This window comes from Carlito syrichta, unplaced genomic scaffold (genome assembly GCF_000164805.1).
Source record: "Carlito syrichta isolate Samal-C Ts95f unplaced genomic scaffold, Tarsius_syrichta-2.0.1 Scaffold307105, whole genome shotgun sequence".
NCBI lineage: Eukaryota > Metazoa > Chordata > Mammalia > Primates > Tarsiidae > Carlito > Carlito syrichta.
In genome coordinates, this window is record NW_007251201.1 from 91,573 (window position 1) to 116,569 (window position 24,997).

General features: G+C 34.9%; 1 protein-coding gene across 1 annotated transcript in view; it reads right to left on the reverse strand.

Annotated features, from left to right (window-relative positions):
- The window catches only part of PIK3CA (phosphatidylinositol-4,5-bisphosphate 3-kinase catalytic subunit alpha), a 30,543-nt gene extending 5,988 nt beyond the window's left edge, over positions 1-24,555 (reverse strand). Inside the window, exons 1-16 of the mRNA XM_008063853.1 lie at positions 24,129-24,555; positions 23,377-23,586; positions 20,869-21,119; positions 19,029-19,274; positions 18,107-18,192; positions 13,685-13,790; positions 12,712-12,864; positions 12,493-12,627; positions 11,121-11,245; positions 10,157-10,238; positions 9,684-9,848; positions 9,352-9,455; positions 7,858-8,029; positions 4,646-4,752; positions 3,984-4,105; positions 2,911-2,989 (exon numbers count right to left, since the gene is read on the reverse strand). Coding sequence (XP_008062044.1) covers positions 2,911-2,989; positions 3,984-4,105; positions 4,646-4,752; positions 7,858-8,029; positions 9,352-9,455; positions 9,684-9,848; positions 10,157-10,238; positions 11,121-11,245; positions 12,493-12,627; positions 12,712-12,864; positions 13,685-13,790; positions 18,107-18,192; positions 19,029-19,274; positions 20,869-21,119; positions 23,377-23,586; positions 24,129-24,480 — 2,495 coding nt within the window. The 5' untranslated portion in view covers positions 24,481-24,555. The remainder of the gene's footprint in view (positions 1-2,910; positions 2,990-3,983; positions 4,106-4,645; positions 4,753-7,857; positions 8,030-9,351; positions 9,456-9,683; positions 9,849-10,156; positions 10,239-11,120; positions 11,246-12,492; positions 12,628-12,711; positions 12,865-13,684; positions 13,791-18,106; positions 18,193-19,028; positions 19,275-20,868; positions 21,120-23,376; positions 23,587-24,128) is intronic.
- Between the last annotated feature and the right edge of the window lie 442 nt (positions 24,556-24,997).

Below are 24,997 nucleotides of genomic sequence, written 5' to 3' on the forward strand. Positions count from 1 at the left end.
AGCTGGAACTACACGCATGTACCACCATGCCTGACTAATTTTTTAATTTATTGTAGAGGTCTCACCATGTTGCTCAGGCTGGTTGCAAACCCCTGGGATCAGGCAATCCTCTCGCCTAGGCCCCCCAGAGTCCTGGGATTACAGGCATGAGTCAACATGCCTGGACACATTAAACATTTTTTTTTTCAATGTTTGGCTTGATAGTACCTAACAGGATTCTCATATGTGCTTCTGTGTGCAATCCAATGCAATGTTTTAAGTGAAGAATATAGTATCCTGTAGTGGTCATCTGTGATCTTCCGAATGTTGATACTTTTCATTATACTATATTAAAAAAATCATAATTTTTCATTTGAATAACAATTTTATAAGACACTGCTATGTTCAGTGGCAGAAACAAGTTTTTCGAAATTCTAATTTTTGCTTGAATGCTCACATTTTACCATTCCCAACAAACATTGTTGCAGTTGTTTTCTTTGAAGAGACAGGCACATATTGTTCATTTTCAAGAACATGTCTGCCAAATATACATGTCTGAAAACCAGAGGTTGTCTATTAGTTCTTTTTAAAGTAAAAATGGTATTCCAAGAAAAAAGCAGTTAGTTCAGCTCACAACTCAAATAATCCCCCAGATGCTTCTCTTTCATACAACCATCATACTTTGGGATGTGGCACAAGTGCTTTTACGGTATTTTCCATTTCATCACATAGAATATTGAATAGGACATGCAGTCGAGGATGCAGATATAAGAATTTAAAGAAAGCATTAAAAAAAGTACCTAACATCCAAATTGGCACATACATGCTTAAGGTACGGTTTTTCTTGCTCTGTTCTCATGAGGTACTGTTCATTCTTTCTACCTTTCCCTTGATCAAGTTCCTAAAATAGTCTACACTTATTTTCATTATCTTACTTTATTCCTAGCAGTCTGGCTTCATACCTATCACTGTAGTGAGCTAACTCTTCTTAAAGCTAGTAGGTCAGCGAATCCAAGGGCTTTCTCATGGCAATTATTCTCTAAAACCCCTTGAAGCACTTGGCACTAGAAATCGTGCATCACTCCCCTCTTTTGGGTTTTGTGAATCACTTCTCTAGTACTTCTACCCCTTCTGACCATTTCTCTTACAGAATATTTTCTTCTACCTGCCCTGGTAGACACAGACGTTTCTTAAGGTTGTGCTCCTGCTCATCCTATGTTATTTCGTTTTAATTTTATTACTGTTGAACGTGCTCATAGTCCTAAGTCTTGTTATGTAAAAAAAATGCTAAGTTATAATGAACTTGAGTCTGAATTATAGTTTTGTCAAGTATAAATAAAAATGTTGCTACGATTTTACTTAAGTAATTTTTATTTAAACTTCAAGGCTGGGCTCGGTAGCTCAGCCTGTAATCCCAGCGCTTTGGGAGGCCGAGGTGAGTGGATTGCCTGAGCCTGAGGGTTCGAGACCCACCCGGGCAACTTGGTGAGACCTCATCTCTACAATAAATAAAAAATTAGCTGGGCATGGTAGCGCGCGCCTGTAGTTCCAGCTACTTGGAAGGCTGAGGCGGAAGGATCGCCGGAGCCCAGCAGGTCGAGGCTGCGGTGGCCGGGAGCGGCCACTGCACTCCAGTCTGGGGGACGGAGTGAGATTCCAACTCAAAACAAACAAACAAACAAACAAACAAACAAATAAACTTCAAATAAAATTTTTTCCTTAAATTTACTTGTTAAAAATATTCCGAAAATATCTTGAGACTGAAAAACGCTTAATATTTCTAGTGATCTTGTTTAACTTGTAGATGCTTTTTGGCAGTCACTAACTTACAATTAAACAATATAATTACTAGGGCTATATAGTTAAATCCTTTACTCTTTCCAGCTCTATAATCTTTTGTACAGTCTACTCTTCTGGGAGAAGTGGTGGTAGTAGCATGTGGACCTCTCCTGACACAGGAAGTCATGTCAAAAAAGAAAATGTGATTCACAAAACATTAACTGTCTTTGCAATGCAGCAGTGATTAAGCAATGTATAGGGAGTTAAGAATCTGAGGTTGATGGGTTAATTTTGTGCTTTAGCAGATTATTTCAAATGTTCATTTCTTTTTTTCTTCTTCTTTACTTCAATAGCTTTAGGGGGTACAACAAGTTTTTGGTCTGGGTTTTAAGGATACCCACCACCCCCACCTGTGTATATTATACCCAAAAAGTGATTTTTCATCCCTCCTCCCCCTGAAATGTTAATTTTCTTCTCAGCAATAAATGGGGACTACTATTTGTCCATGATATATTTTTATATATTAGCTACTCTTAATCCATAAGAGGCATACAAATAAGCCCTCATCTGGTATTACTCGCCATTTCTTCCTAATCTTCTCATGCCCACTTATAGACTAAAGCACTTTAAGAGAGGGTGGCTTTTGCCTGAATGATATGGATTTGCAAAGAGACAGGTCAGAGAAGGGAAGACTATTTGGAAGCAAAAATGACATGAAGTATGACAGAAAACTTGAACAGACTGGTAAAAACTTTGTTAGTTAGTTTTATAAATTCGCTGCCAAACTGATGCCATGATTACAGGATTTATAAAGCTTTGGAATTAGAAAATTTCTATAATGAAGCTTTCTTGTACACTCTTAATTTCTGAAGGAAACAGGGACTTCTGGAGTCTCCTATTTCCTCTTCCTAATGGTGACAATCCAGAGACAGCTGCTCATTAGAGATGGTTTTCTTACTTAACTGTACCTCACTGCTAAGTCCAGTAAGAGGACAGATGAAAGTACCGTAATGTTATCGACTATTGTTAATTATTACTGCATACACTTCCTTATAGATGTATGCCTCCATAGGCATCTATAATTAATATTTACTAAAAGTTTACTTTTTTAGAATAACTTTCAACACACATGTTGCCTTATTGGTTACCTACCGAAGATCAAGACCTTGATTTTGCCAGATATTTTCCATAATGCGAATAATCTGAAGTGTTAGCATATCTTGCCGTAAATCTGTAATTTAAATAATACGTGTTACAACTTACTGCTACAAATGTAAATTTAGGGATAATGCCAGCACATTTTTTCAAATGGAAAACAAACAAAAAAACCCTATATTTACTCTTCAAAGGATATAAGAAAGCAATCCTCCTGCCCCAGCCTCTCAAGTATCACTGGCGTGTGGCACTGCACCCAGCTCTTAATATCCTGATTTTTTTAAACCCACTTCTAAAGTATCTGCATAAACATATCTGTATAACAATGTAGGATAAGTGAGCACGCATTTCACTAAAATCTTAAAACATTCAGGGTATTTATTTTTCTGCCTCTTTAAATGTGAACATATATTAGAATACTAAGATCAACAGAATACAGAATTCACTGCTGAAATGTCATTTCCTATTGGAAATCCACTCATGATTCTCCCCTTCTGCCCCATAGCCTCTCTAAATAAATAAAGACCTTCTTTATATGACTCCTTAGTAAACTACACTTTTGTTTTGCATCATGGTTGTAATTTTATTTTTATAATTATTTGTTTAAAGATCCTCTTTTCCCCGTTAGACTGTAAACTCCAAGAAAGCAGGCATTTTGTTTTGATTATTGCTAAAATCTCAGGGCCTAGAACATAGAATATCTGTGGGATGAATGGATACTCACACAGCTAAGCAAATGATAGGTAGAAGCTAATTTAAAACAAAACAAAACAAAAAATCTTTATACAGGTCCACCAGTGTGGGAGTGGAGGGAAAATAGAAAACAAACAAACAAACAAAAGCCACTTGACCTCAGGACTTCTGATTCTAAACCTACTATTTCTTTTCTTTTGATGATTATACAGTATATTCACATTGCAAAGGTTATGACATCTGCTTAAGAGTATATATTTTATCACATGCACATATTCCTTAAATGGCTTTAGGTAGTCTTCATGGTTCATAAATATCCTGTGTATAAAAAGATAGCTAAATGCATGCACCATAAGCTCATTCATACTCTTCCTTACCATCTCCATTTTTAAAGATGATCTCATTGTTCTGAAAGAGTAACTCTGACATGATGTCTGGGTTCTCCCAATTCAACCACAGTGGCCTTTTTGCAGAGGACATAATTCGACACTCTTCAAGCCTTTAAAACAGTTATAAACTTTACTAGGCACCTATGCCTGTTGTTCTTTTACCCTCAAATTTATTTCAAAATAGATTTGATACAAGTATAGCTTTCTGAAGTATTTTGAAGTGTTATAAAGATTTGAGACTTCCTCCTCAATTTTTATTTAGGAATTCATTTCTAAGAAGTATAAAGGAAAAATAAATATTAATCTTTAAAAATTATTATATAATTAATTGCAAATAAGTTTTCAACAAATATAAAGACATATCATTAGATTTACAGATATAACATTCCATTTCTTATCCTCTGATACCAGAAATTCTGGGCACAGAAGGTTTTAAACTATTATTAAAGTAGTAAAAACTCATTCTGGATAAATGCAGTTCTGAAATTAAGACAATTTACTACTTGTATTTTGAGGATAGGAGAATGGGACAGAGAAATACATTTAATTGGACATCCCAATTATAACGGACATTTCTACTTTTCTCCAGATTGTACCCAGAAAAAGTACTTATTTAAATATTTCAGTAGAACTCCCAAGAAAGTACTTACCTGAGATTTCCCAGTTGATGAGCAGGGTTGAGAGGAGACAGAAAGCCTTGCAGAGCATCCATGAAATCTGGCCGCCTCATCTGCTCAACTAAAAACTTCATCTGTACCTGATTTTAAAAAGCATAACAGTGGCAGAAAACTGATTTCATAAAAGGTAAAACTGACTGATCATCTGCTTTACATACTGGAACCTCCATGCTGTGTAGTCTGTAAATCCATATCTTAGACTGGCTGTGTTCTAATGAGAAGGGTTTTTACAGTACAGAGCAGCAACACTCAGTTAAATCAAGTTGTCTCAGAATATAGCTACACCCATTCATTACATATTGACTGCTTTCACACTGGAACAGCAGAGTTGAGTAGTTAAGACAGAGACCACATAGCTTGCAAAATCTAAAACATTTACTATCTGGCCCTTTAAGAAAAAAAAGTGCAGATCTGTGTTCTAGAGGAAAAACTAAGGAGAACCTGTTCGCTTAGCTTAACCTGAATTTTAGGCTTTTCAGAAAACACCATATTCACACTCTCTCTGCTGGTTAAAAAAGGTTTAGTGAGGCTAAAAGAAACTGCTGGGGGAAGGACTTGTAAAAACATTTGTTACATGTCATCTCATACTATATTCAGGTTCTAGTATGTAGCTACAAAGAAATATCTCTTTTTAATCAATTCAAACCACAGCCTAGATTGCTGAGCTATTATGCACTATCTATCTAGCATTTTATTTTAGGAAACCTCTATCTATTGAAAATACAAAATCTGAGTGGGGGAAAAAGAGGTTTGGTGCTAGGAATTCATAAAAAAATTAAATTCATGCTGGAATCTTAGTAACACATTTTTAGTCTTCTTGCTATATGTAAGTGAATAGCTAGACAATCTAGTCATCACTGACTAGGTAACCTTTTCTCACGTAAAGGGTTTTTTTTTTCTATCACGGACAACTCTAATGTTAAGCACAGTGCTTCATATATGTTGTTACTCATTGGTATGATAAAACACAAAACCACTCACAGTAACTGCTTTTGTTTCTATGAATACGATTTTAGTTCCCTCTCAAAATCTCTTCTAAGCCAATAAGATGTTGAGTAATAAATTTCATGTTCCAAATTAATCCACTGTATCACAGCCAATTTGTGATGCCAAAACTCCAACTTAGAAGAATGCCTAGACAGGCACTCCCCGACTTACAATGGTTTGATCTGTGATTTTTCAACTTTTTGATGGTGTGAAAGTGATACACTGAATATAGCAATGGTTTCTACTGAATGTAGAGACCATACTTCAAATTTTGATCTTTTCCCAGGCTATGGCTATGCAACATAATATTCTCTTGCAATCCTGGGCAGCAGTAGTGAGCCACAGCTACTGGGCAGCCACACGACTACAAGGGTAAACAACCATACTCTACAGTGTATTACGTTCAGTGTTTTTTTAATATTGTGTTTTCATATCTCATCATGTCTACAAAATATCCATTTTTAAATTAGGATATTTTCAATTTTTAGTGTGTTTATCAGGACATAACCCTAACATAAATGGAGAAACATTTGTATTTACAGAGTATCTAATATCTAGTTTCTTTTTCCTTAGCTCCGTTATATATAAATATAATAAATATGTTCTTTCAAGGCAGTTCATTCCCCTCTTGCCCATAAATTCCAGTATCAGAAAGAGTACAGTTATTTCCTATATCCTATATTTGAATTTATATACCACAACTTCGATAAAATCAACTCAGTTATACACTATGTGACATTTCGATTAACACAGTAACTTTCTCTTAACATTTTTTTCAAGTCATATTAATAAAGCTATTGGGAAAATTCACTCAGACTGCTAATTTACATTCTCTGTCCTTTGAGGACTCAGTACTAAACTGGGATTTTAAAAAATTTTCATTTCAGTAGAGGTGAAGGATAATCTGACTTTTTACTGTAAAATATGGTGAATTTAGGATGTAATGGATTGAATAAATGATAGGGATTAGGAAAAGGTCATGAAAAATGTTTACATTGTATTTTGTTTTCTTTTTATTTGAAGTCTGGGCTCACTCTGTCACCAGCCTAGAGTGCAGTGGCATATATCATGGCTCACTGGAGCCCTGACCTCCTGGACACAGGTGATCTTTCCATCTCAGTCTGTAGCTGGGACTAGAGGTATGCACCACCACACCTGGTTACTTTTTTTTTTTTTTTTGTAGAAACAAGGTCTAGCTATGTTACATAGGCTGATCTTGAGCTTCTGGACTCAAGTGATCCTCCCACCATGGCCTCCCAAAATGCTGGGATTAAAGGTGTGAGCCACCACCATGCTTGGCTATATTGTATTTCATCTTCTTTAGTTACACCAACCTTGACTGCAGATGCCTAGAGTATATGATATTTACTGCATGACTTGGAGTCCATCCTTTCTTTCTTTCTATCTATCTATCTATCTAAAGTCAGGGTCTCTATCCATCCATCCATCCATCTGTCCATCTGTCCGTCCGTCCATCCATCCATCTATCCGAGTCAGGGTCTCGTTCTGTTGCCCAGGCTGGGGTGGAGTGGCATGATCATGACTCACTGCAGCCTCCAACTCCTGGGGTCAAGCAATCCTCCTGCATCAGCCTCCCAAGTAGCTGGGACTACAGGCATGTACCACCACACATGGCTCATCCTTTTATTTTTATTTTTTGTACAGATGAGGTCTTGCTATGTTGCCCAGGCTGGTCTTGAACTCCTAGGCTCCTAGGCTCAAGTGATCCTCCTGTCTCTTCCTCTCAAAATGCTGGGATTACAGACGTGAGCTACTGTGCCTCATCTCCATTTTAAATTTATAAGTGTAAAAACTAATTTCTTTCCATTAATTTTTAGGTCATTACTAAGAGACAATCACAATAAAAAAAGAATAATTTTAAATACTTAGGGCTATATAAAAGAGAAAGGAAAGGAAAATAGAGGAAACATTTATTAGGCACCTTTGTTCTAGGGACTATGTATGCACATCTCATGTAAATCTTCTCACAATGACCCTATGAAGAAAATATCGTTCCCATTTTACAGATAAGAAAAAATGAGTCTAAGTAATGTGTCTAACACTACACAGCAGAGAGGCAGTGGAACTTGGATCCAAATTCCAATCAGTTTGATTCCAAGGACCACGATCTGCATATACACTGGGCTTCTAATCAGCCCTGGGCCCTGGAATGAAAAGAGTCTCAAAGAGTCACACACCTTTTGTGTTTCATCCTTCTTCTCCTGCTTCAGAATGTCAGTTAAGTTAATGAGTTTTTCCATTGCCTCAACTTGCCTATTCAGGTGCTTCAAATACATCCCACAGGCACGACAATAGGACTCCAAAAGCAGGCCAAACCTCTGGCTAACTGTTTTATTGTGCATCTCAGACCTAAAAGAACAGCGCAAGATTAAAAACACACACACAGTATTAAAATGAATATACAAATCATCTTTGTTAAGAAAAAATTTTTAAAAATTGTCTCAATCTAATAAATGTTACAATCATGCAAACAGTAACATTATCAAAAATCTACCATTTAGAAGCAAAACAATCAAGAGTTTCAGGTAGTTTCTGAATATACAAATTTAATAAAAAACTAGTTTATAGTTTATTTTTAAAACTTTTCATTCACTGATCTCAGCACAAGATATGAAACCATGGAAAAAGGAAATGGTGCACAAAAATAGTAAAATGAATAAGGCGGGAGCAAGGAGCTCAGTAAGCACTATTTGACTCTTCTGATGCACATGTCTATACTTTCCATTTCAATCTGACTTCTTGGATCCATTTTTAATTTCAGCATTAAAAAAAGCATATTAGACACAAATCTGTTTCTAAATTTATTAAAAAATATGGCTTATGACCTCTAACTGTGAGCACTAGATATATCACATTCTGCAAAATATATTTTTTTCTTTTTTCTTTTTTGACACAGGGTCTTATTCTGCCACTCAGGCTGGAGTGCAGTGACACAATCATGGCTCACCTCAGCCTCCAACTCCTGGGCTCAAGTGATCCTCCTGTTTCAGCCTTCTGAGCTGGGACTACAGGCATGTGCCATCATGCTTGGTTAATTTTTCTATTTTTTCGCTTTGTTGCCCAGGCTGGTCTGGAATTGCTGTCCTCAAGTGATCCTTTCACCTTAACCTCCTGAAGTGCTAGGATTAAAGGTGTGAGCCACCACACACAGCTATTTTTTATTCTTAGTCTTTTTTTTCTAATAAGAAACATGGGATTTTGTTCTGAATTTCAAGGTAAGATGTTTTTTCCTTTATTTTGGGATATTTTAATCCAGACATACCTTGAAACCTACAGCAATATTCATCTGGACCTAGCAAATTTTACTATACTTCAAGTATAATCAAAATCTTTGAAAACATTTCAGCTCTCATTCATGTATAAAATTCAGTTTTAAATTTTACTGCTTATTTAATTTCAAAGAGAAATTAAATAATTTCTTTGTTAAGAAAAATTTTTAAAAAATTGTCTCAATCTAATAAATGTTACAATCATGTGAACAGTAACATTATCCAAAATCTACCATTTAGAAGCAAAACAATCAAGAGTTTCAGGTAGGATGAAACTACTACCTGAAAAATTCTTCCAGCCAAACAAAAATAGAAGTACACAAGTAATACATATTTACACATCAATTAAGAAAGCAAGTAATAAACAGCTAAGGATTTTAATGGTAAGATAATTTGACTTACTTTAAATGCCAAAAGAAAAAGTGCCCAATCCTTTGATTAGTCAATGCTTTCTTGAGTAAAAATCTCACAAGCAGGTTATCCAAATACTGTTCATATTTTAAGACCTAGGTGATTAAAAAAACAATGAAAAGAAAATCAAATAAAATCAGGATCAGTTTATGCATGGCTGGATCTAAAGAAAATTTATCAGAAAGAAAGTAGATACTACTGGTAATAATGCTGATTAAAAAAACAACATAAAACTAGTAAATGCAACAGATTTTGCAAGCTGCATGAATCTGGAATAAATCATTACTCCGATTAAACATTATTTACTATTTATAATATTTTACCTGTACTAGCTGAATTAGGTACTGAGAAAGTTTGTCATCTGTTAAATATTTTTCCAAGCACCGAACAGCAAAACTTCGAACCATAGGATCTGGGTAATTACAGTCCAGAAGCTCCATGGCCTGCTCAGGTTTGATTGGAGGCCAGTCTTTAACCAAGCAGTACATCTGGGTAGGAAAGAGACAATACATCAGATTTAACAAGCAGAGAGTTGTGAACAAGCTCTCTAAAACACTGTCTTGACTTCCGGTTTTAAAATTAGTCTAGATTAAGATCCCGTTTCAGTTCTGATTAGCTTTACTTATGGAAATTATATGAATGCTATTTTTCCTACTATACTGCCATTAATTAATGTATTTAAGACATAGCCTATTTTTTATCTCTTATATTTATGGACACTTTTTGAGAAAAAACAATCTGAGTGGCATACCAATTGTGTGCAACAGTTATTTAGAAATCTCAAATATGCATTTACCTGGGCTACTTCATCTCTAGAATTCCATTTAACGGACAGTAGCAATTTAGGCAGAATCTCGGGGATAGTCACACAATAGTGTCTGTGCGAGAAAGACAAAATAAAATAAAAAAACACTCTTGCATGATATTCAAAAGGTTTAGATGTCTAACTTTTCAATTGTGAAATTTTTAAGAAGTTCCAAGCTTCTTACCATTACTAGCCTTTTTTAAAATCAAAAGAGATCAGTGTTTCACACATAGTTGTATTTTATGTATACACATAGTTTCACAGTTACAATGACAAAGATGAAAGGCAAATCCAAATGGAGGATAAGTATTTAAATTTAGTTGTCAGATAAGAAAAATTATGGATCTATGTTATGTCACTCTTTATACAGTTCATGTTTTTCATCTACTTATGCAACATGAATTAGAATCACCACGTATACTGTGGTCACTAGACAGACTTTATGTTTTAATGAACTTTCTGCAGAAATGCAGTGCAACCCCTTGATTTAAAAATACCAGTGTCACTTATCAACAGTGGGATAATTTCTCCTTAAGTAAAAACAAGGCATTACACTATTACTTTAAGGAAGTATAAGAAAAAAGAAAAACGGAAGAGAAATCCTAAAAATTATAGTATCTAGAACAACTAAATTACAACTAAGTTGACCTAAAAACTACAGGGTTCTTTAAATCTTGAATTTTATTTTTAAAAATCCTCACAAAAAGTTCTATCAATAATTTAGAATTAAAAAAAGGCTTCAACATGCAAAGTACCAATGCAGCATAAAAATTCTAGAAACATTTATCTATATCCACAGTTTTACAAAAGGCAGTATTTAAAATTTAAAAATCATGTAACTTGTGCTTAATTTATTCTACCAGGTATGGTAAAGATATAGCCAAAATTAGCCAAACTCAGTTCTTTTTTCTATAATAAAGAAAAAAACCCAGAGACTCTTCATCTTAACACGCACCTATGGCTCCATAGAAAGTCTTTCTCTTGCTCAGTGATTTCAGATAGAGGGTCTCGTGTACAAATTGCTCGGAGCTGTTCTTTGTCATTTTCTCTTAATTCATTGTCTCTGGCTAGTCTGTTACTCTGTAAAATAAAGTAATACTTAATGTGGTTTCCTTTACCATATTCCTCCCCAAGCCCCCAGATTTATGAGTGATCTACAAAAAAAGGTAAAACAATTTTCAATAAACCTTACATTGCTTATTAACTACTGCAAAATAATTTATCCTTTTTACAAGACTTCATTTTCGGGGAGAGGGAAAGACCAACTTAAAACATAGTATTTGTGGAAAAAATTCAATAATTTACTTGGTTAATATTACTACCAACCACAGTTAAAACAGTAACTGCCAGAGTTACAGAGAATACTAGATTGGGATATGAGGGATAGTAGTAAACAACCTAATTATCTTCCCAATGAGGTCCCTTCCTGGTAACCAATTAACTTATCTGCTGTTGTTCCTGGCATAAGAAACAATAAAACAGTACAATAAAAATGTAAACTCTTTCATGTTCCTTGCCTTAACATATTCATATAATTGCTGCAAAACTTTCAAATTTAAAACATAAAATTAAGTAAGGGGAAAGAAACTCTCTCATTATAACACTGTATACCAAATACTAGGAAACTAAAAAGAATATAACCCTGTGCATTTTATGGAGTAAACAATAAAACAGAATAGTATAGGGCAACCCCTTCGGGTCCCCTCCTACTGTGGGTGCTTTTCTGTCCTCTTAATAAATCCTGCTTTCTAAAAAAACAAAAAAAACAAAATAGTTTCTACATATATTTTATGCATTCATGACATACCTAACTTTAAACTTTCTTCAGTATACCTATGCTATGCAGTTTGTGATTTTTTTCAATTGTTATAAATTTCCAAAAAAATTTCCAGTATGTCTACTGAAAAAAAAATTCACGTGTAAGTGAACTTGAGTAGTTAAAACTTACGGTGTTCAAGGGACAACTGCAATCTTATATTTCTGTTCTTATTTATTGAATGTTTTCACCACTAAACTGTATGCTCAGTGGAGGTCTGTTTACTTCAAGACTTAATTACCTAGATCCTACCCCGGTGCTTTACATATAGTCAGCATTTAATAAATATTTGTTAAATGAACGAAGGCAGGCTAGGGCTCTGAAAAAGCAGGACTGCAGTGAAAATATTAGCATACAGAGAATTTTATTCTGCTGCAATACTGGCCCTGGTCCTGGAGCTCATAGTGTCTATGCCAGTATAACTAAAATACATGAAACTTTTTCCATACAGAGTATTACTCAAATCCACAGGTTATGAGAGACACTTAGCAAACTCAGTGATTTGTCTTACCAGTCCTGCATGGGAATAACTAAATCCTGCTTCACGGGATACAGACCAATTGGCATGCTCTTCAATCACTGACATGTCTGGAAACTTAACCACACTGCTGAACCAGTCAAACTCCAACTCTAAGCATGGAGTTTCCTAAGAAATGGAAGAAACATTATGATATATATTGTGCTTGGCTGTTATTTAAAAATATTTAATTTCTGGTAATAAAAACCTTACTTTATTTGGATTTGATCCAGTAACACCAATAGGGTTCAGCAGATCTTCTAATCCATGAGGTACTGGCCAGAGATTCAAAGCCATTTTCCCAGATACTAGAGTGTCAGTGTAATCAAACAAGTTTATATTTCCCCATGCCAATGGACAGTGTTCCTTAAAAAACAAACAAAAAAATTCACTAGTCTATGGATTAAATTATAAAAGACATTTACTTTTTTTTTTTTTAAGTTAGAGTCCTCTGTCACCCTGGCTGGAGTGCCGTGGCACACACACTGGCACACACACTCATGGCTACCGCAGTCTCAGCCTGCTGAACTCAGGTAATTCTTCTGCCTCAGCCTTTCAAGTAGCCAGGACTACAGGTGTGTGCCACCATGACTGGCTAATTTTTTGGTTTATTGTAGAGACTAGGTCTCACCAAGTTGCTTAGGCTGGTCTTGAAGCCCTGGGCTCAAGCAGTCAAGTCCTCTTGCTTTGGCCTCCCAATGTGCTGGGATCACAGAATGTGATCACAGCCACCATGCCAGGTGGTAAAAATTTAAATTTAAATATTTTAAATTATAAAACACTTTTCTTCCCTGAGAAGGAGAATTCAACAATTGTCTCTATAATAATAGGAATATAATATCTACAAAGAGTCACACTGATTTTTCAAAGTTTAAGCACTTTCCTTCCTTTTTCCCATGATAAATTACATGTATTTTCTTTAATTATAAGGAAATATGAATCACAACAAATATGACAGATATTTGCATATAGTCATTAAAACTGCATCAATATTAACTCAAAACATACTGACTCATCCTAACTAAACTCCTGAAGCGCTTGCAAAGTATTCTTCCATGACATATTTATTAAAAATTTAGAAACAGGTTTATTAATATTTTCTTAAATAGGCAAAAATGTCCATTTTGTGAAATAATTCAATCGCAGGGTAGAGGTAGGCGTAATTGTTCTTCCTGAAATACTTTACCTCTTTAGCACCCTTTCGGCCTTTAACAGAGCAAATGGAAAGGCAAAGCCGAGCGGCACGAGGAAGATCAGGAATGTATATATCATAATTCAGCCATTCATTCCACCTATGTAAAATTAAAAAAAAAATTTATTAAATAAAGGCCTTATCTGGTATATATAAACAACTCCTACAAATCATTAAGAAAACAATAAACCAAATGAAAAACAGGTAAGAGACAGATGGGAACAGGCCCTTTATAGGATCACATCCATATGGTCATTGAACATGAAGCAGTTAATATTATTTGTCATATAGAAAAGGTAAATTAAAATCTCACTGACAGATCACTATACCTGAGAAGAGCTACAACTATAAAGATTAGTGATGCCATGCTGTCATGAGGCTATGTATAATAGGAAATCTCATCACTACGAGTCGGGGTGTAACTGGTTACAACCAATGTGGAAAGCATAATCTACTAAAAGTGAACATAAGTATACCACATGACCCACCTTCACTTCTAGGAATAAAATGACAAAATGTGCACATTTGTGAACAGCAGAATTACTTATAATTATCCAAACTGCAAACAACCCAAATGTCCAATGGTAGAATAGAATATTGTGGTATATTTATATAATGGAATATTACATAGCAACAAAAATGAAATAGTCACATAATAGGTGGAATCTAAGAAATATAATATTGAGTAACAAAAGCTAGACACAAAAGAACACAGATTCTCTGAGTTCATTTATATAAAATTCAACAAGTAAAATTAATCAATAATGTTAGAAGTCAGGATAGTGGTTACCTTTTGGAGAAGAGACAGTTAACAGATTGGCAACAGGCATAGAGGGGCTTTTGGAATATTGGTCAATGTTCTATTTCTTGAACATTGTGTAGTGTAGTGGTTACAGGGGCATTCAATTTGTGATAAATCACAATGCAATTATGATTTATATAGTTCATGCATACTTCACTAAAAAAGCTAAAACCAAAACATAATTTTGTTTATAAAAAGTCAAACAGAATGAGATTTCCCATTATGATTATGCTTAATTACTCTTATGCATAATATAATTTTATTCAGAAGATCCCACTAATTTAAATAAATCAGCATGTAGATAAAATGATGGCTGGGCCCAGTGGCTCAAGTCTGTAATCCCAGCACTTTGGGAGGCTGAGGTGAGCGGACTGCCTGAGTCCATGGGGTTGAGAACAGCCTGGGCAACTTGGCGAGACCTCATCTCTACAATAAATCAAAAAATAAGCCAAGTGTGGTAGCACGCGCCTGTAGTTCCGGCTACTTGGAAGGCTGAGGTGGAAGGGTCGCCTGAGCCCAGCAGGTCAACACTGGGGAGGCCGTGAGCGTGCTACTGCACTCCAGTCTGAGTGACGGAGTGAGACTCCAACTCAAAAAAAAAAAAAAAATTTGATGGATACATAAAGAGACAGTATTTGATTTTTTTTTTTTTCTGAGTTGGAGTCTCCCTCTGTCACCCAGGCTGGAGTGCAGTGGCATGGCTCCACTGCTGCCTTGACCTTCTGGGCTTCAGCCTCCCATGTAGCTGAGACTATGCCACTGCCACGCTTGGCCAATTCTTGTTTTTTTGTAGAGACATGGTCTTGCTATGCTGCCCAGGCTGGTCTCAAACTCCTGAGCTAAAGCAATCCTCTGGCCTTGGCCTCCCAAAGTGCTGGGATTACAGGTACGAGTCACTGCACCAGGCCTTGAATTTTAGAATAACTAGCTTATAAGAAGTAATACAACTTGACATTCATAGTAAGACTAAAAAATGACTACAAAAAGTGATAGGATAAGAAGTTATTTAAATTCCCTCAATATACTAGATGCTACATGTGAAATTAAGTCTATATTTGGTGGACATATCTGTAAAGAGCCATATACAATAAAGAGTTTTGTGTTTTTTAAAAATATTATAACGATAGTTAAAGAGTAAGGACTCAGGAATCAGACTGCTTAGAGTAGAATCTTGTTTCTACTATTTTACTAAATATGTGACCCTTGCTTTCTCTTTTGCCTCCTCTGTGACATGGGAAATAGTGAAACAGGATCTACCCACATGAGGACGGTACTATCTCATGAGATTAGATAATGTAAGTAAGGGGGTAAGAATAGTGACTGGCCTTTGGGAAAAGCTCAAATGTTAGATGTTAACTTCGAAAATTTCTCAAATGCCGTCTACATCATTCTATTTTAGTATTTGATTACAGATAAAACAATTCTTAATCAACAATGGTACAAAAATCCTATTTTCATTATCCAGACAAAATTATAAACTTTATGAGTCAAATAAGTTCTATTTATTTTAGTATCTTTGCTCAAGTATGAGAAAAGATTTAAAAACTATGGTCTACTTATAGAAAGAAGACACATTAAAAAAGGAGAAATTTGGCCAGAATTCTAAATGTAAAAGATACAATAAATATTGTTATTGTTATTTTTTAGAGATGGGATTCTTGCTATGTCACCCAAATTGGAGTGCAGTGGTTATTCACAGGAGTGATCACTGCACACTGCAGCCTCGAACTTCTGGGCTCAAGTAATCTTGCCTCAGCCTCCCCGCATACTCCCAAGTAGCTGAGACCTCAGGCACGCACCACAACACTCAGCAATAAATGTTCTTGTACACACTTTCAAAGAGAGTTCTGTCCTGTGCGAATCTTAGTTGTTCAGCACTGTGCTGATGGAATAAAGCATTTTTTTCTCTTTTTCTGAAGTCCATCCATCCTACAACACACACACACAAACACACACACACACACACACACTCACACTCTCTCTCTCTCTTTCTCTCTCTCTCTCTCTCTCCCTCTCTCATACACATCCACACCCACTATTTTTAGAAAATGGCTTCATTCGTGTGCGTGCATGCACGCGTGTGTGTGTATGCATTCCAAATTGACTCTGATTCTGGGAGATAACTGGTAACATTTATGAAGAAATCATAAATGATCTAATATACCTTGTAAACGGGAGGCACAGATTTGGAACAAATACTTATTATAAGCAACAATTTTTAAAAATCTACTTTTCTATGTTTCTAATAATTTCACATTTTTTCTGATTTTTCATTTTTGTAAACACACAAAAGTTAAAAAAATTACTTAAATCTTTATACCACCTAGAGAATATATGAAGAAAAAATAATCAAATAAATAGCTCTATAAATAGCTACTTTACTAAAATTTCAACACTTTAATCATATATTATTAAATAAAATTGCCATTCACTTTTATAGGGTTAATTTACTTTTGATACTTGAGACAACTAGGATAAATCTATCCAGTATCATTTTTGGGTCTTTGCTTGGGGCTTGTTGAACTCCTTGGACTGATGAATTTATAATTCTACTAAATTTGGAAAAATTCTGGCCATTATTTCTCCAAATATTGGTTTTCTATTGCTCGCACAACTTCCCCAACCCAACCTGTGGCAGACATACTGCATGAGTGGGAAATAAACTGCTGTTGGAACAAAAAGTTTTTAAAAATCTGGGATTGTTTGTTGCCACAACATTACTTCTACCCTGAATGACCTACAGTGGTTTAGGCAGACTGAGAAACTCTCTCCTCCTTCTGGAAGAGAAGGCTTCTGTCTCTGTGAACTTTACCTGGGCTCTTGGAGGGTAGCTACCTTTAGCAACTTAATTATAAGAACAGTACTTTTTCTGGCATCTCCTAGAATGCAGTCTTGATTCACTGTGAGATTTACTTTTGAAGGATTCACTAGTTAGCTCTATTTCTGTTTTAGAAAAACCACTTCCAATCTTCAATATCAATTTGAGTTCTCTCAAAATATTACTGCTATTATATTCTGGGATAGACTCTTATTCCGAAATGATTCTATACAGAGAGGCAAAAAAATAGCAGGATGACAGGTTATTGGATTATACTACTTTTTATTTTTTCATAACATCTAGGCAATATTTAAATAATTTTAAACGTTCCCCAAAACCTCTCCCCCCAAACTCATTTGTTCCCAAAGACCCCTTATTTAAATGCCATAAATAGCTATTCTTGAGAGTGACTTGAAGGAAACTGCCTCAAAGTAGATTGGTTGTAGAGTTGTTTGCCACTTTTCTTCTCCTTCATGTAATTGAGGATGGAGATAAGAAAAGAATAAAATGCTAGGTTTTAAAATCTAATGCAGAAATCATCAGCACAATTTTAACCATATTCTGCTCTCTTCTTGCTACAATAAGAAAATCAGAAAAACTCTTCTGATAAAATTTTGGAGATAATCAATAAAGTGGTCCTGGGATTCGTACTCATTTGACAGAAAGTCTATATGTAAATGTCTGGTAATTTATACAACTTGTATAAAACTAATGATGTAAAATATACTATTTTTACTGATCACATTGCTAAATGCTAATATGACCTTTGGAAATATAAATCCATATACTTCCTTACCTGGGATTGGAACAAGGTACTCTTTGAGTGTTCACATTGTCACACAAGGGTTCTCCTCCATGATAGATGCCTGTTCGAACATAGATCTAAAAAAAAAAGTATGTGTATACAAATATATATACTCATACATATGCATACACACATAGATAGAACCAAATATAAAACCATAACATTTTTGTTTATAGTTTTCCTGTTCTCCTTTTCTTCTTCACATATATAAGTTAATATTGATGTAGATTCTTCACCAAAATTTGTTGCTACCTTCATTTGTTAATAATGATACAGACAGACTACTGAAAAATTAATATATGTCCATAATCCCTTTTTCTTCTTGAAAACAGGATTTATTGAGAGGACAGAAAAGCTCCCACAGTGGGAGGGGATCTGAGGGGGTTGCCCCATACCTTTAAGCCAGGTATAAATTCAGAGTTTTTCCTATTTTAGAAAGATAAATTGTAACATATACTAAATATTACTTAAAACCCTTAGCAGCTGGATTGCTGTAACAAATGAGAATCAAAACAGAAAGATTTTTAAAAAATTTTTTAAACTGGGGGAAAAAAAGAACAAAGCCCTTAGCAGTTGGAGCATAAAGATGTTACTATTTCTGTAATAAGAAACACATGAATATTTTCACGAAGTGAGATTAATAAAGATTATTAAAAGACTCACTTCAGGCTCCACAGGTCAGGTTTTCTGCCAAATAAATTCTTTAAAACTTTGGGTTTTAAGAGCTAGAATTATGGATATTAGAATTATTGACAAAGAGCTGTGAGCTGAGGTAGGTGGAAGCTCATGTATAATTCATTATATATTTTTACTTTCAGAGATTTGGGTGTTTTTCTTGCCATCTGAAAACATACTACAGGTCAGCAAATTATTATACAATTGAATAAAAAATAAGCACCGGATTTGACTTTACCTTATCAATGTCTCGAATATTTACATTTACATAGGTGGCACAAAGAATTTTAATTCTGAGTGCACTATTTATAACCCAAAGGGATTTTGTAGATGTTTCTCCATTCATATAAGGTGTAGCTGTGGAAATGCGTCTGGAATAAGACGGCATTGTAAAACAGTCCATTGGCAGCTGAGAGTAGAGGCTTTCCTTAGCCATCAGCATCAGATTGGGCATCCTCCCAAGCATTATACAGCTTCTTATATACTGTAGGAGAACAAGGGGAGAAACCATTTCCTGTTAGATTTTTCATTTTAAAAGCAACATGTGAGATTATTATGAGAATTTACACACTAATCCGCAAAGGTGGTTTAAAAAAATCAAATGTTATGGCCTACATCTATTAGTAGTTGATACATTTGGAAGTTAGGTTACAGCACAGGATTAACCAAATACCTCTGAATATAAACTGTACAAAAGAAAAAGAGGTCAGGTTTTGACACTGTAGTTCTACCCTTAACTGAAGGTTAAAAAAAAAAGGAATTAAAAATAAGGATCACAGGATACTTATTATGAAAACAGCATACTTGATAAGAGAAAAGAGACATCATTTAGGAAGCCTCTGTAGCTCAATCTATTAAGTAAATAATTCAAATGTGATGATGTCTCATGCAAGGGCTGATGCCCACTTGCTCTTCTGTCCAAGCATTTCCTTACGAACATTAGTCTTGTCAAAAAACAAAACAAACAAAACAAAAAAGCAAAAACAGAAGAGACTGATACAACTATGGATATGTTTATAAAAATATTAAAATTCCATGGTCTGAACTTTGAAATGGAACTTAGGATAGAGGTGCTTTGTTTTGTTTTTTAATTAAGACAGGTATATTTATTAAAAGGAAGATACACCGTGAAGGGCATACAAAGCAGGACAACAGCAAGGATGTCTACTGTCCGCTGAGGTTTTTAATATAAATACTACTGAATACATATTATTTTCTTACCCAAAAGCCCCACTATAAAATAAGGAAGGTGAAGGACAGACCATGTTTTGCTTAGTATTGTAAATCAGTACTTGGCATATACTTGGCACAGACAGTTGCTTCTTAATAGGTATTTATTTAATGAAGAGACAAAAAGAATGGGGAAGTACTAATAGTACATCTTAACAGTAGTAAAAGGTCTATTTTAATTCTATTCCAGTGTCATTGCTTAAGGTGATAAACATCATAAAAACAAAACAAAATGAAAAACCACCAACAGAAGACGTGGATAAAATTATGGATATAGACCAGGCTTGGTGACTCGGCCTGTGACCCCAGCCCTTTGGGAGGCCGAGGCGAGTGGATTGCTTGAGCCCATGAGTTCGAGACCAGCCCGAGGAACTTGACGAGACCTCAAAGCTACAATAAAATAAAAAATTAGCCGGGTGTGGGAGTGCACGCCTGTGGTTCCGGCTACTTGGAAGGCTGAGGTGGAAGGATTGCTGGAGCCCAGCAAGTCAACGCTGGGGTGGCAGTGAGTATGCCACTGCACTCCAGCCTGGGTGATAGAGTGAGAGCTCAACTAAAAAAAAAAAAAAATATGGATATATTGACAAATGCACTAGTCTGAATTTAGAAATGGAAGTTAAAATAGAGATTTTTAATATAAACAACCCACATTTTGGAGTTAGTGTAACTGCCAACGTTTTCATCCTCGCAAATTAAATAAACACAGTATAAAAAATAAATGTAAAAATGTGATTTATTAATATTAATTATTTAATTTTCATAAAGTATGTCCTAAAAATACAGATATTAGTCCTCGATATGATTATCTGTTAAATTTAAAATTAATATTCTTGAAACCTGGTACTCACCTTATACTGACTCAGAGGATATTTTTCTAGAAAGTATTCATCACATCCACACACTTTTAAAATGTATTTGCCCTGATATTCTAAAACACAGAGTTTTAGTTGCTCAGAGGATAGCAACATACTTCTTGTTTTTTTCCTGATTGCTTCAGCAATTACTTGTTCTGGCACACAGTCATGGTTAATTTTCAGAGTATACTTCTGCTTGTCATTATTTGGAGAAACTATTACCCAAATCACCACTATTATTTGCCCTGCAACAGGAAAACATTATTAGATGCAATCACCATATCTATTTCATTCTTCAAGAGATACATTTCAAAACGTATGTACCATCATCATTCTAATCATAATAGAAACTGATTTATAATCAGCCTAATTAAGTTTAGGCAAATATCAGGTAAAAACAGGAAATTTTCATATCTGGGAGGGTTCCAGATCATGCCTAAATCTCATGTTTTATGACAAGCACACACAACTGTGACTAGTGGGTCACAAGGACACGAGACCGAGCAAATCACCATTCGAAACCGTGTGGGTGCATTCCCTGTTAAGAGTGACTCAAGATAGTATCAAAGGTTCAGCAGTGCCTAACGTGGAAGAGTTTTTTGGTAACTATGGAAAATACAGAACCAGTGGAGGCCGAAAGATGCTGAATTAGAAAGACAGAGAAGGTAGGGGACGGAAGGGGAATGAAGAGGGGAGAGGAAATGGGTTTTCTTTTTTTTTTAATTTTTAATTTTGAAGAAGTGGGGCATAATTCAGGGTTAGATGTGTACATGTTCATTAGGCAGGTACCCTTGTGGAAATGGGTTTCCTAATTTTCTCACTTTAAGATCAATTAAGCCAGAGACAGAAAAGAAAAAAAAGATGAATGGAAAGAAAATGAAAAGATCAAAACTATATTAGAGTGGAGCCTGGGTTGGTACAAATCTTTCCATTTTTATATGTTGGAAACATTTTCATAAAAAATTGGGAAAAATGAAATAAATAACATTTTGTTTTAAACCTTTATGTAGACTTTTCTTTATTCCACATGACATGTGCTTACCATGTATCAGTTGTTAATTCTTTTGTTTTATTGCTGAGTGGTGTTGCATTTGGATGAATGTTTTCTTGTTGATATACAATTGAGTTGCTTTTAGTTTTTGTAGATTATGTACATAAAGCTGCCATGAGCATTTTAATGTACATAATAAGTTCTTATTTCTCTTGAGAAAAATTCAATGAAGTGAAATTTCTGGGTCACAGAATTGATGTATATTTACTTATTTTATTTTTAAATTTTATGTCAGATTCAAGGGCTACATGTGCAGATTTGCTTCATGGATCTACTGCATGATGGTGAGGTTTGGGTTTCTACTGAGCCTGTCACCTGTGGTGGACATGGCACCCAGTGGATAGTTTTTCAACCCTAGTCTCCCTCCATCCTCCCGCTTCAGAAGTGTCCCAGTGTCTGTTCCTATCCTTGTGCCTGTGAGAGCATTTTACTTAAAAAGTATGTTAGAGTAGAAAAGAATTCTGAATGAAGAGCTTATGTTATGCCAAACTATTTTGAAATATATGAATGAAATAGTAATAAGGTTTTAGTCTACTAACAGAATATTTTATTTAATAGTGTGTGAGAGTTAACTTATTACTTCAAATTGAAACTTTCACTTTGTTATCTTGAAAAATAACAGATATTTATCTGGTACAATGGTATTTACTTCCAAAATAATACAGTTTATGTATTTTCATGTTTATTTAATTCTAGAAATCATATATTAAATGTCAAAAGTCTACCTATTTTGTCATTCATTATGATTGGACAGCATTTAAAAAAATTATTTAGCAGGGCTCGGTGGCTCAGCCTGTAATCCTGCACCTTTGGGAGGCTGAGGTGAGTGGATTGCCTGAGCCCGCGGGTTCGAGACCTTCCTGGGCAGGCGAGACCTCATCTCTACAATAAATAAAAAAAAAATTAGCCAGGCGTGGTAGCGCGCGCCTGTAGTTCCAGCTACTCGGAAGGTTGAGGCGGAAGGATCGCTGGAGCCCAGCAGGTCGAGGCTGTGGTGGCCAGGAGCGGCCACTGTACTCCAGTCTGGGCGACAGAATGAGACTCCAACTCAAAAAAAAAAAAAAAATTTATTTGTTCTGCATGATATATAACAAGAATGTGTAAAAAATGTTTTCTCCAAATTTCATAAAATGCTACTATTTATACCTGTTTTTATTTGTAAAAAGAGAATCAGCTTTAATCCTGCTAGTATCCTAAAAAACAGTGAATTTCTCCAATTTTATTGAGATAGACAATTTGCAAGAAATCAGCACCATATCCACACAATTCATTTAATCAGTAAATATTTATGCACACAATTTGTATACTTGGCATGCAACTTGTTTGTGTAAGCAGTCCCTGCCTTCAAGAAGCTTATTATCTAGCTGGAAAAAAAAGACTATATGAAAATATAGGCACAGATAGAAGATTTCACTATAGTAATTATTATAGCAGGCTGACCATTTTCTTACCTTTATCTAATTTATTATATATGTGCTTTGGCAGTTCTGGTGAAGATTCTACATTTGGAGGATAGACATACATTGCTCTACTATGAGGTGAATTGAGATCCCTAAGATCCACAGCTTCTTTACAAACATTCAGAATATTTCTTCGGAAGTCCTGTACTTCTGGATCTTTAACCATATCAAACTCACACACTGGCATACCAATAGCAAAACCTGGAAAAAATGCACAAAGAATATAACATTCTATTAAACACAGAATATAAACATTTTTTTACAAACAGGGAACTTAGTAGCTTTGGAAGACCATAACAGCATAAAAAGTTTCTCTGGGTTAAAAAAAGTTTGATTAATAAATGTATGTTAAAAGTTGACAAGGTCCCACATATTTTTAACATATGAAAGACAATATATTCAACAATATAGCCCAAAGACAGCAAACATTATCCATATCAATCTTGTTGTTGTTTTTTTTTAAATAATAAAACAAAGCTGGGGTATAACAAGTCTGTCATCCTGCAAATGATACTGCTTAAAGAAAACTTTATAGACTAATATTGAGGTGTTAAAAATAGATTCATTGCTCATTAGTCAAAAATACTTTAGATTTCTAATGATTTTTTTATTTAGAAAGCTATTTAAGATTAAAAAGGTACTGGTTGAGAAATATTTTAGTAATGAGACAATAGTTAAGCTTAATAATTATTTACATTTTAGAATAGGATAAAAATTCCATTTAGCTGAAAGTCATATCATACCAATTTCTCGATTGAGGATCTTTTCTTCACGGTTGCCTACTGGTTCAATTACTTTTAAAAAGGGTTGAAAAAGCCGAAGGTCACAAAGTCGTCTTGTTTCATCAAAAAATTCTTCCCTTTCTGCTTCTTGGGTAACACTTACGAAAATGTAAGAAGATTCATCTTGAAGAAGTTGATGCAGAGGGTATTTTCTTGCTTCTTTAAATAGTTCATGCTTTATAGTTATTAATGTAGCCTCACGGAGGCATTCTAAAGTCACTATCATTCCATTTGGTAGTAAACATTCTACTAGGATTCTCGGGGGCATCAAGTGGATGCCCCACAGTTCACCTGATGATGGTCGTGGAGGCATTGTTCTGATCTTGCAAGTTTTACATATAAAACTACTTTAAGGAATTAGATGTACGGTTATCCCAAAACAGAGACCTAAACCAAAGAAAGAAAACATCTGTTAAAACACAGACAACTATAGAGGAATACATTATTTCATTACTAAATAGAAAATTCATTTTCTGTAGTTTGAATTGATTAGGATAACAATAATTCATCTTAAATTTTATTTTAATTGACACTGTTGCTCTAAATTAGGCTGTCAAGAATTGATTTCAGAAGAGATTAGAAAAACCACTTGTAGTTAATTAAGCTTAATAAAGTTGCTTGAAAAAACATATTTGAATGCATTCTCTAAGTTAGGTCTCATCAAGACAGAAATGAAGTCACGGGAAGAATGAAAAGTAAATTGAGATTCAACCCAAAATTCCCACCACATATCCCCTTTATCATGCTCTTCTAATTTATGGAGCAACAGAATTTGGGCCAAAATGAATATTTTAGCTTATGGGTCCACTGTACTTATTTTAAGATAAGTA